At 49.1% G+C, this 12543-nt stretch overlaps 1 protein-coding gene across 5 annotated transcripts in view; it reads left to right on the top strand.

Annotated features, from left to right (window-relative positions):
- The window catches only part of ARID1A (AT-rich interaction domain 1A), a 70435-nt gene extending 59868 nt beyond the window's left edge, over nt 1-10567 (top strand). For 4 of the 5 annotated variants that reach the window (XM_060140953.1, XM_060140950.1, XM_060140952.1 and 1 more), the window contains 9 exons: nt 812-1019; nt 2504-2636; nt 2811-2986; nt 3294-3444; nt 3531-3677; nt 3762-3858; nt 4334-5219; nt 5585-5715; nt 7463-10567. In XM_060140953.1, coding sequence (XP_059996936.1) covers nt 812-1019; nt 2504-2636; nt 2811-2986; nt 3294-3444; nt 3531-3677; nt 3762-3858; nt 4334-5219; nt 5585-5715; nt 7463-9193 — 3660 coding nt within the window. In that variant the 3' untranslated portion in view covers nt 9194-10567. The remainder of the gene's footprint in view (nt 1-811; nt 1020-2503; nt 2637-2810; nt 2987-3293; nt 3445-3530; nt 3678-3761; nt 3859-4333; nt 5220-5584; nt 5716-7462) is intronic. The other variant, XM_060140949.1, reaches the window with a different exon arrangement.
- Nucleotides 10568-12543: the final 1976 nt, after the last annotated feature.

Here is a 12543-nt window from a genome sequence, read left to right as displayed (position 1 = left end):
ATGGGATCCTTCCCTGGTTGGGGAACTAAGATCCCGCATGCCGCGCAGAGCGCCCAAAAAAAGGAATACGTGAAGAAGGAGACCTGCCTGGCTAAAGCAGACAGACCAAGTGTAGGGACTGGGGGACTGGTCTTGATCAGTGTGTGCTGAAGCTGAGGAGAGGAGGCAGAACTGTAGGCCGGCCGCTGGGAAGGGGCAAAGGAGTCATAGGGTCTGAAGCATCTCCCGGACAATCAAGACAGTGACTGCTGAGGGAAAGGGGCTTGTAGTTATATGTCCTTGAGATGCAGGGAGCAGTGACGCAGAGTATCAAATTTGGAAGGAGCCCCACACTGAGAAAAAAAATCAGTTATGAAAACCCCCAGTTTGACAAAGTAAAAGTCAAGCAGCGTGGTCGTTGATATTGCCACACGTCTCCATTTTATAAAATGTTAGTTTTTATCAGTTCATTTAAAATATGATTTGGATCTGGGTGATTTGCACATCATTTCTCAGCAGTACACTTGTGTAAAGCAAAGCCCATACCTTCTGAATTCCATTCTCTCTAATAGTGGTGTAAGGTTTGCCCTATTTTGAATAAGCACTGTCTGACAGTTGCAGTGATCTGTGGATAAAACCTGCTGAGGGTAGAGGGAAACCATGGATTTAATGTTTATTGTGGACTCTCCACAAGCAAGGTTAACTTTTGTGGTTAACAGAACTGTGATATCACAAGATGAGTGAGTACCTGGTAGCCTGATGGGGTTTGGGGTATGTGGGCAGGAAGACCAGATGGTAGATGTACCCCCAACTCTTCTGGTTGGTTGTACAGGTCAACAAGAACAAAAAATGGCGGGAACTTGCGACCAACCTCAATGTCGGCACCTCAAGCAGTGCTGCCAGCTCCTTGAAAAAGCAGTACATCCAATGTCTCTATGCCTTTGAGTGCAAGATCGAACGGGGAGAAGACCCTCCCCCAGACATCTTTGCAGCTGCTGATTCCAAGAAGTCCCAGCCCAAGATCCAGCCTCCCTCTCCTGGTAAGGATTGGGTGAGCAGCCTCACCAAGGCTCACCCTTCAAGGGTAGCATTCAATGGACTTGACATGGGGAGTGGGAAGGGTAAGCTGGGACGAAGTGAGAGAGTGGCACGGACATATATACACTACCAAATGTAAAACCGATAGCTAGTGGGAAGCAGCCGCATAGCACAGGGAGATCAGCTCGGTGCTTTGTGACCACCTAGAGGGGTGGGAGAGGGAGGGTGGGAGGAAAGAGATATGGGGATATATGTATATGTATAGCTGATTCACTTTGTTATACAGCAGCAATTAACACAACATTGTAAAGCAATTATACTCCAATAAAGATGTTTTTAAAAAATGAAAAAAATAAAAGGGGTAGCATTCAAGGGTCCAGGTTCCTTATTCACCAGTGCCTGCCACCAGGGATGTGTGCTTTGCCTTGTCCTACCACAGAGCTTAACAGGTTGGCAGACTAAAGAGCGGGCAGCGGCGACTCCCTTGGGAGATAGTTTGCAGCAGCCCTTAAGTTTTAATTTTCATTGTGCACCTGGCGTCTTGCCAAATGTTTGTAAACTAGTGAGTGGGAGGGACACCAAAGGAGTCGGGAAATCTGACAAATAGCAGTGAGGCAGGGCCATCTGGGAGCTTTGGCTCACTGATGTCAGCGCCTTAGAATGCAGCTCAGACTAGAGCCCTGAATTCCCCAGGGAGCTGAGATGGTAATGAATGGGAAGGAGGGGGTGGGGAGGGAACATGAATGGAGCTCTCTGCTGGGAGTGCCTCTGCCCACCCTGCTTTCTGAGAGGAGGATGGGGCCTGGACAAGCATGGGGAGGGAAGAAGGCCAGGGCTCCTAGAAGGTGGGTGTAAACACATGCGCCCTGGTGTTGACCTCTGAGGGTATAGTGAGTGCCTGAGATGACTCATCAGCTGGGGAGGCCTAATCAGTGGGATATCTGCTGCTGGGAATGGTAGCTAATGGAAACATTAATTATGGGTAGTTCTGTGCTCATCAGCTTAAGGGAACATTTGAAACTGCACAGTGCCACTGGGTTAGATGCTTGAGAATAGGAGTTCCTGGGCTCCTGCAGTGTTCTGCAGGTTTGGGGCAAGATGGAACCTCCCCATCTAGCATTCCAGGGCCTCTTACTGGGAGCTTGTGTACCAGCATAACAATGTGTAATAGGTTAGGTAGGGTCCTTGGGGGAAGTAAAGAAAAGTAGTCAGGGAAGCTGACAGACTCAAGGAATCACCAGCATGTTGATGGCATCGCCACACCACTCCTGGTCTCCAAATGTGAACAGCAGCAAAAAGCGATAGCGCTCTCAGATTTCCTTCTTTATTACTGGCCTTGCAGATCCTCTCTTGAGGAGGGTTATTTAGGTTTTAAAGAACCCTAGTTCTAGCCTTATAATGATCTGCTTCAAAGAGATCCTAGGGCATTTGTGTGTTGCTGTGAGAGTTAAATACTTTCCTGCTCACCCTGCATCTCTGTCCACAGCGGGATCAGGGTCAATGCAGGGGCCACAGACACCTCAGTCAACCAGCAGTTCCATGGCAGAAGGGGGAGACCTGAAGCCACCAACTCCAGCATCCACACCACACAGCCAGATCCCCCCCTTGCCAGGCATGAGGTAAGGCCTGGAGCAGGGACAGGTGGTTTGGGGGATCCTGGACAGAAGTGCATGAGCTCCTGTGCAGCCCAGGGCGGTCCCTGCTCTGCCTGTCCAACCAGTGACTCCCATGTGCCTTGCATTATTGGAGGAATTCCTTTATTTGGGGTCTAATTGGCTTTCCTCACTCTGGAGCAGGAGCAATTCGGTCGGGATCCAGGATGCCTTTCCTGATGGAAGTGACCCCACATTCCAAAAGCGGAATTCCATGACTCCAAACCCTGGGTACCAGCCCAGTATGAATACCTCTGACATGATGGGGCGCATGTCCTACGAGCCAAATAAGGATCCTTATGGCAGCATGAGGAAAGGTGACCAACTACTGTTTGCCTTACTTCCTTGAGGACGGGGAATTGCGGGGGCGGTGGGTAGACTTGAGAGTGATTTAAGGTTTCTTGTCGAGCCATCCTCCCTTCTTGTCTCCCTCTCCCTGGCCTCACCTTGTCATCCCTTTATCAGTGTGTCTTCTTTGCTGGTTGGGGCCATTTTAGATCTCTGTTAAAGACCTGGTACAAACCTGAGCTCTGAAGAGGGCCTGGGTCTTTGGGGCAGGCAAGGTATAGGCTGCTAGGCCTACTGACGAACCAGTTTGCTCATCGTCTTCCCTTTTGCTCTTAGCTCCGGGGAGTGATCCCTTCATGTCCTCAGGTCAGGGCCCTAACGGCGGGATGGGGGACCCCTACAGTCGAGCTGCCGGCCCTGGGCTGGGAAATGTGGCGATGGGACCGCGACAGCACTATCCCTATGGAGGTCCTTATGACAGAGTGAGGTAAGCACGCCCCACCTCCCACCCCTGTCCCACACCAGCACCCCACAACTATCATGGACTCAACCTGCTTCTCCAATTTTGTTTAGGACGGAGCCCGGAATAGGACCCGAGGGAAACATGGGCACTGCAGCCCCACAGCCGAATCTCATGCCTTCCAACCCAGACTCGGGGATGTATTCTCCTAGCCGTTACCCCGCACAGCCGCAGCCGCAGCCGCAGCCGCAGCAGCAACGGTAAGTAAAGCCTGGTCTCAGTGCCACTGTGGCTCAGGCTTCCCCACTTCCCACCCTGATCCTCTGTTTCTCTCCTTCCTGCAGACATGATTCCTATGGCAATCAGTTCTCCGCTCAAGGCACCCCTTCCAGCAGCCCCTTCCCCAGCCAGCAGACCACGATGTATCAGCAGCAGCAGCAGGTGAGGAGGGTAGCGGGTGAGCTGACACACAGGTTCCCCCGAGAGCCAGTTAGAAGGCTAAGTTGTGCAGTCTGTGAAGTCCACTTTAGATTCTTTGGTGTTCTTCTCCCACCCCGATGGCCGCTTCTGTCTGAAGAGCCAGGCCCTCAGTCTCTTCCCTGTTTGGAGTCTAGTCCTGTCTCTAGTTCTCCAAAAGGGTTAGAAACAGGCCTTATTTTGAGTTTTGAACTTTTCCACATTTTTCTACTTAGAGCAAGGGAGAGCCAGAGGGAATAGAGAATGATTCTTGCTTTCAGAAACAACTTCAAAAGATAACTCATAAAGGTGATTCCTTTGTTCCCTTGGAGTCTGTGTCCTCTCTTCTAGAGGGGCAGAAGTAAGCCCAGCAGGTGTCTGGTGTAGCATCTGGGCAGCTGTGGATCTTGTGTCCCTGAGTGCAGAGTATTAACCTTTCCTGTGCTTGTCCCCGTCTTAGAATTACAAGCGGCCGATGGATGGCACATATGGCCCTCCTGCCAAGAGGCACGAAGGGGAGATGTACAGTGTGCCGTACAGCACGGGGCAGGGGCAGCCCCAGCAGCAGCAGTTGCCCCCAGCCCAGCCCCAGCCTGCCAGCCAGCAACAAGCTGCTCAGCCTTCCCCTCAGCAAGATGTGTACAACCAGTATGGCAATGCCTATCCTGCCACTGCTGCTACTGAGCGCCGACCAGCAGGCGGCCCCCAGAACCAGTTTCCATTCCAGTTTGGCCGAGACCGTGTCTCAGCACCCCCTGGCTCCAGTGCCCAGCAGAACATGCCACCGCAGATGATGGGTGGCCCCATACAGGCATCGGCTGAGGTTGCTCAGCAAGGCACCATGTGGCAGGGGCGTAATGACATGACCTACAGTTACGCCAACAGGCAGAGCACGGGCTCTGCCCCGCAAGGTGCTGCCTATCATGGCGTGAACCGAACAGATGAAATGCTGCACACGGATCAGAGAGCCAACCATGAAGGCCCATGGCCTTCCCATGGCACACGCCAGCCCCCATATGGTCCTTCTGCCCCCGTGCCCCCCATGACAAGGCCCCCTCCATCCAACTACCAGCCCCCACCAAGCATGCAGAATCACATTCCTCAGGTATCCAGCCCTGCTCCCCTGCCCCGGCCAATGGAGAACCGCACCTCTCCTAGCAAGTCTCCATTCCTGCACTCCGGGATGAAGATGCAGAAGGCAGGTCCCCCAGTACCTGCCTCACACATAGCACCTGCCCCTGTGCAGCCCCCTATGATTCGGCGGGACATCACCTTCCCACCTGGCTCTGTTGAAGCCACACAGCCTGTGTTGAAGCAGAGGAGGCGGCTCACGATGAAAGACATCGGTAAGGAGACCTCCTTGATTGGGTTGCTTAATCTGCCTCTTTACATCTTGTTCATTGTTCTCTCTCCATCCTGATGTTCTGGATGAATTAAAATCTGGTCCAGTGTTGACTAAAGTAGAGCCAAAGAACTTTGGGTAAGGAAGAAATCAGCTGATGTCAGGCTTTACTAAAGGAATTGCCACACAGTGATGTCCTAAGAGAGCCTAGAAGCCATGAGGGGCAGATGTGTGTCATCTCCCAGATTGGAACTGCCTCTCACCATGTGTTCTCTTCAGAGTAGCCTGACTGATGAGCCAGCTCTGGGGTGGGGGGTGCCTCCTGCCAACCTGGGCTTGGTGGATGGACGACGTGGAGGTTTATTTCAGGAACCCCGGAGGCATGGCGGGTAATGATGTCCCTCAAGTCTGGGCTGCTTGCAGAGAGCACGTGGGCATTAGACACCATTAACATCCTGCTGTATGATGACAACAGCATCATGACTTTCAACCTCAGTCAGGTGAGTACAGGTGCCCGGGGAAGATTGGGAGGGCCTGGGATCTTCTTGAAGGAGATGATGCTAAGTGACCAGGGAATTAAGCCATCCCTGGCCAACATGGTCTCCTTTCTCTCACTTGCTGTCTGATACCTTCTATGCCAGTACTTTGCCACCAGCCATGGGCCTAGAATACTGAGAACAATAATTGTGTAATTTAGTCAATCAGGATTGACTTCAAAGGGAGAAACTTGTTGGTATTGGTAAGAAATGCAGATCCTGTTGACGTCAGTGAGGACACCATATTTTTTAGACTACCAAGAAGAACCTGTTGTCTGTCAGTGAGTAGAGCAGTTTCTTTATTTTCCCTTTCTTTCTTCATCCACTCCGAATAGAAGAGGTCTTTCTTGATCCCATTTTTCCTAAGGTGTAGAATGGGAAGGGTAAAGAAGTGCACGCTGCTGGGCGGGGGCTGGGGGGGCAGTTAATGTAGAGGTGGTTTTCCAGACCTTTTCTCCATAGACACGCACCTGGAGTTTTCTCAGCTGGGAAGAGTTTCTGCTGCACCATCCTACTCTTTTCTTTTGATCATCCTCAGCACCTACCAGCCCATCTGTTTAGGAGTTGACTAGGGGGGCATCGTTATTAATAGTTCCCATTTACTGTGCCCTCACTTTGTGCTAGGTACTTCATATTTTCTTTTGTATCATCCTCACTGCAGCCTTCTGAGGCAGATGTGGCCTCTTAGAGATGAGTAAATAGGCTCAGAGTCTTATCTTTGCCCAGGTTCACACAGCTGTTAGCAGTCTTTCTGAATCCAAAGCCTGCTTCCCATGAGAAAGAAAAGGAACAAATATTGATTGAGCAATTTCCATAAGCCAGGCACTTGACATATTCCATTTAGACGTTAGAACAACCCTGTAAAGTTTAGGAATGTGCATCATTTTCAGTGGAAAGATAGGAAAGCTACAGCTCAGAGAGTTTAAATCATACAGATAGTTCCTGGAAAAGCCAGAATTCAAACCTGGATCTTTTTTTAAGTCTAAAGCCCTATTTTTTCCTTTCTGCTATACTCTTTAGCCAGAGATTAATCTGACTGGAGATTAATGTTTTCTGCTGGGAGTAGTAAATGGCCTGTACAGAATCTAAGCTGAAATTTGGGTCTGTCTAGCACCAGCTTGGAACAGTGTTTAGAGAATATAAGCCTCATCCCACTCATTATGTTACATGACGCACAGAGGTCCAGCCTCCTGGAAAAGTTGGGGAGCTTGGGGAAGAGAGCAAATGAACATCTGTCCACCCTGCATTGTGTTGGAAGGTGTTATCCCACCATGCCTAGCCTTGGGCTCCACTTGGCAATGGAATGTAGAGAGTGTCCTAAGAGGGACAATGGCAGTGACCAACGGGTAGGAAACTGGGCCTGGTGAAGAGAAGCAGAAATTGGTTGAGAAAGGTGAGGCTGAGAGGTGGGTGGCACTGGTAGGTGAGGTGCAGGGTTGCTGGTCAGTGGTCCATCTGCTGAAGCAGGCTTGTGTGAAGATTGTTTGGGCAGAAGGAAGAATTTTGTGCTAAGCAGAGGAGAGTTCAAATGACTTGCTTTGTGGAGAGCCTTTGGGAAAGGAGAACTCTGACTCTCCCAGTGATACAGACATCTGACCTAGAAGGGAAGAGGGGAGATTAGATAGAAGACCTTGGCAGGCCTCTCAAGTCAAGGATTCTCTTCTTAGCCCACTTTTCTCCCTTAATTTATTTCCTGTTCTTTCTCTTCTAGCTCCCAGGGTTGCTAGAGCTCCTTGTGGAATATTTCCGACGTTGCCTGATTGAGATCTTTGGCATTTTAAAGGAGTATGAGGTGGGTGACCCAGGACAGAGAACACTACTGGACCCTGGGAGATTCAGCAAAGCGTCTAGTCCAGCTCCTATGGAGGGGGTGGAGGAGGAAGACCTTCTAGGTCCCAAACTAGAGGAGGAAGAAGAGGAGGAAGTAATTGAAAATGATGAGGAGATGGCCTTTGCGGGCAAGGACAAAGCCGCCTCAGAGAATAGTGAGGAGAAACTGATTAGTAAGTTTGACAGGCTTCCAGTAAAGATCGTGCAAAAGAATGACCCGTTCGTGGTGGACTGCTCAGATAAGCTTGGGCGCGTGCAGGAGTTTGACAGTGGCTTGCTGCACTGGCGGATTGGTGGGGGGGACACCACTGAGCATATCCAGACCCACTTTGAGAGCAAAACAGAGCTGCTGCCTTCCCGGCCTCATGTACCCTGCCCACCAGTCACTCGGAAGTATGTCACAGCAGTAGAGGGTACACCAGGGACAACAGAGCAGGAGGGCCCCCCGACTGATGGCCCTCCAGAAAAACGGATCACAGCCACTATGGATGACATGTTGTCCACCCGGTCTAGCACACTGACCGAGGAGGGAGCTAAGAGTGTAGAGGCCACCAAGGAAAGCAGCAAGTTTCCATTTGGCATCAGCCCAGCACAGAGCCATCGGAACATCAAGATCCTAGAGGATGAACCCCACAGTAAAGATGAGACCCCACTGTGTACCCTTCTGGACTGGCAGGATTCCCTTGCCAAACGCTGCGTCTGTGTCTCCAATACCATCCGAAGTCTGTCATTTGTGCCAGGCAACGACTTTGAGATGTCCAAGCACCCGGGGCTGCTGCTCATCCTGGGCAAGCTGATCCTTCTGCACCACAAGCACCCGGAACGGAAGCAGGCGCCACTGACTTACGAGAAGGAGGAGGAGCAGGACCAAGGGGTGAGCTGCAACAAAGTGGAGTGGTGGTGGGACTGCTTGGAGATGCTTCGGGAAAACACCTTGGTCACGCTCGCCAACATTTCGGGGCAGTTGGACCTCTCTCCATACCCCGAGAGCATTTGCCTGCCTGTCCTGGATGGACTCCTACACTGGGCAGTCTGCCCTTCAGCTGAAGCCCAGGACCCCTTCTCCACCCTGGGCCCCAACGCCGTCCTCTCCCCACAGAGACTGGTCTTGGAAACCCTCAGCAAACTCAGCATCCAGGACAACAATGTGGACCTGATCCTGGCCACACCCCCCTTCAGCCGCCTGGAGAAGTTGTACAGCACCATGGTGCGCTTCCTCAGTGACCGAAAGAACCCGGTGTGCCGGGAGATGGCTGTGGTACTGCTAGCCAACCTGGCACAGGGTGACAGCCTGGCGGCCCGTGCCATTGCAGTGCAGAAAGGCAGCATCGGCAACCTCCTGGGCTTCCTGGAGGATAGCCTTGCTGCCACACAGTTCCAGCAGAGCCAGGCCAGCCTGCTCCACATGCAGAACCCGCCCTTTGAGCCAACTAGTGTGGACATGATGCGACGGGCTGCCCGTGCGCTGCTGGCCCTGGCCAAGGTGGACGAGAACCACTCGGAGTTCACGCTGTATGAGTCACGGCTGTTGGACATCTCGGTATCACCGTTGATGAACTCATTGGTTTCACAAGTCATTTGCGATGTACTGTTTTTGATTGGCCAGTCATGACAGCCGTGGGACACCTCCCTCCCTGTGTGCGTGTGCGTGTGTGGAGAACTTAGAAACTGACTGTTGCCCTTTATTTATGCAAAACCACCTCAGAATCCAGTTTACCCTGTGCTGTCCAGCTTCTCCCTTGGAAAAAAAGTCTCTCCTATTTCTCTTTTCTCTTCCTTCTCGCCCCTTCTTCCTCCCGATCTTTCTATTCCCTGTCCTCACTTTACTCCCCTCAGGACCCTGCCCTATTTGAAAAGACAAAGCTCTGCCTACATAGAAGACTTTTTTTATTTTAACCAAAGTTACTGTCGTTTACAGTGAGTTTGGGGAAAAAAAAATAAAAATAAAAATGGCTTTCCCAGTCCTTGCATCAAGGGGATGCCACATTTCATAATGTTTTTAATGGTTAAAAAAAACAAAAAACAAAAAAACAAAAAAAAAAGGAAAAAAAAAACAAAAAAAAAACCCTGAAGGACAAAAATGGTGACTGCTGAACTGTGTATGGTTTATTGTTGTACATTCACAATCTTGCAGGAACCGAGAAGTTCGCAGTTGTGGACAAACCCTGTTCACTGGAGAGGCCTGTGCAGTAGAGTGTAGACCCTTTCATGTACTGTACTGTACACCTGATACTGTAAACATACTGTAATAATAATGTCTCACATGGAAACAAGAGAAAACGCTGGGTCAGCAGCAAGCTGTAGTTTTTAAAAATGTTTTTAGTTAAACGTTGAGGAGAAAAAAAAAAAAAAGGCTTTTCCCCCAAAGTATCATGTGTGAACCTACAACACCCTGACCTCTTTCTCTCCTCCTTGATTGTATGAATAACCCTGAGATCACCTCTTAGAACTGGTTTTAACCTTTAGCTGCAGCGGCTGCGCTGCCACGTGTGTATATATATGACGTTGTACATTGCACATACCCTTGGATCCCCACAGTTTGGACCCCCTCCCAGCTACCCCTTTATAGTATGACGAGTTAACAAGTTGGTGACCTGCACAAAGCGAGACACAGCTATTTAATCTCTTGCCAGACATCGCCCCTCTTGGTGCGATGCTGTACAGGTCTCTGTAAAAAGTCCTTGCTGTCTCAGCAGCCAATCAACTTATAGTTTATTTTTTTCTGGGTTTTTGTTTTGTTTTGTTTTCTTTCTAATCGAGGTGTGAAAAAGTTCTAGGTTCAGTTGAAGTTCCTGATGAAGAAACACAATTGAGATTTTTTCAGTGATAAAATCTGCATATTTGTATTTCAAACAATGTAGCTAAAACTTGATGTAAATTCCTCCTTTTTTCCTTTTTTGGCTTAATGAATATCATTTATTCAGTATGAAATCTTTATACTATATGTTCCACGTGTTAAGAATAAATGTACATTAAATCTTGGTAAGACGTTTGTGAAGCTTTTTATTTTTAAACTGTTTAAAATCTTGACCCTTTTGGGGGTGTTGGGGAGCTGGTCCTGTCCTTGCGAGTCCCCCTTGGTATACTCTCTCCCTAAATGGTGGCATCCTGGACCCTGTCATTTCTGCACCATATTCACTTGACCTTCCACAGTGTAAGTCTGACTTTAAGAGAGCTGTAGAGATGATTTTACCTGCAGAAGAAGTTCTAGGCATAAAAAGCTTGTTAGCCTCTTGAAGTAAAGTGGGTTTAAGTAGCCAAAGAAATTGATGATACTCTAGGAAAAAACTTTTGGAAATAGTTGGCAAAGGGAGGATCTCCATTTTTCTTAGAAATATTTTAAAAGACCATTATCTGGAGTCAGCCTCCAACTTAACCATTTATTTCTCCAGACCAGCTCTCTTCCCTGATTCCAGATTAGAGCATTCAGCTGCCTTTTTAAAAAAATGTTTAATCTATTTATCTATTTATTTATTTATTTATGGCTGTGTTGGGTCTGTTGCTGCACGTGGGCTTTCCCTAGTTGCAGCGAGCAGGGGCCACTATTCATCGTGGTGCACGTGCGGTGGCTTCTCTTGTTGCAAAGCATGGGCTGTAGGCGCACGGGCTTCAGTAGTTGTGGCTCATGGGCTTTAGAGCGCAGGCCCAGTAGTTGTGGCATGTGGGCCGAGTTGCTCCATGGCATGTGGGATCTTCCCGGACCAGGGCTTGAATTCGTGTCCCCTGCATTGGCAGGCGGATCCCTAACCACTGTGCCACCAGGGTAGCCCTCAGCTGCCTTCTTGACATCTCTGCTTGAAAGTTTAATATGAATATGCCTAAGATGCCCTGTCTTCCCCTAGAAACCTGCTTCTCCCATAGTTTTCTCAGGAAATGGCAACTCCATCGCTTGGCCAAAAACATCCTTGACTCATTCATTTCCACATCCAGTCTGTTAGCTCTCTTCAAAAAATAATCCTCAGTCCAGCTACTACCACTAGTTCAAGACACCATCATATCTTTCTTGAACTCAAAATATCCTCCAAACTGGCCTCCCTGCTTCTGCTTTGCCTGGTGTTTGAACCTATTTTCAACATAGCAACCAGAATGCTCCCTTTAAAACCTAAGGTCAGAATCCTTCGGTGCTTCAGCCTTACTCTGAGTAAAAGTCCAGATCCTTGTAGTGACCTACAATGGCCCTCAGTTATCTATCTTACTGTTACCTCTTTGGTCTTCTCTCTTCCCCATTGCTTGTTCCACCATACAGAGCTGTTATCACCAGATAAAATGGCATGGCTCAAGTCCTCATCTCCTTCAGGTCTTTGCTCAAATATCAGCTCGGTGAATCTTTCCCTGGCCACCTTATTTAAAATAGCAATCTGGGACTTCCCTGGTGGTCCAGTGGTTGAGACTCTGTGCTTCCACTGCAGGGGGCACGGGTCTGATCCCTGGTTGGGGAAGCTCTGCATGCTGCGTGGTGCGGCCAAAAAAAATAATAAAATAAGATAGCAATCTCTTCCCCTGCCTCATTTCCCTTCTCTGCTTGATTTTTCTTTATAGCACTTTTTACCATCTGGCTTACTGTATATTGTACTTACCTACTGTCTTCCACTGTAATTAATGTAAGTTCTCTGAGGGCAGGGGATTTATTTGGTTCATTGCTATATCCCTGTCCTGCAGAACAGCCTGGCACATAGTAGCCACTTACTAAGTAGCTGCTGAATGAAATGGTAGATGTTGGCCAGATGCAGTTACATTTATAAGGCTAATGTTGCAATATATAGCTTCTCTATTCATCTCCTTCCTTAGGGAGACAATGGAGAAACCAGAAACAGTAACAGAGAAAATGCTATTATTGTGGACACTTAGAAGCAAAACAAGACAAAAGATTTCTATTGAGTACCTACTTGTGTACCAGACATAGTACATCAAATAATTCCACAACAGCCCCATGCCTGTGAGGTCAGTATTCTGGCTCCCGTT

Source organism: Lagenorhynchus albirostris, chromosome 2 (genome assembly GCF_949774975.1).
Source record: "Lagenorhynchus albirostris chromosome 2, mLagAlb1.1, whole genome shotgun sequence".
Lineage (NCBI taxonomy): Eukaryota > Metazoa > Chordata > Mammalia > Artiodactyla > Delphinidae > Lagenorhynchus > Lagenorhynchus albirostris.
The sequence above is the reverse complement of the archived record's forward strand: the minus strand, read 5'-3'. Positions and strand labels throughout refer to the sequence as shown.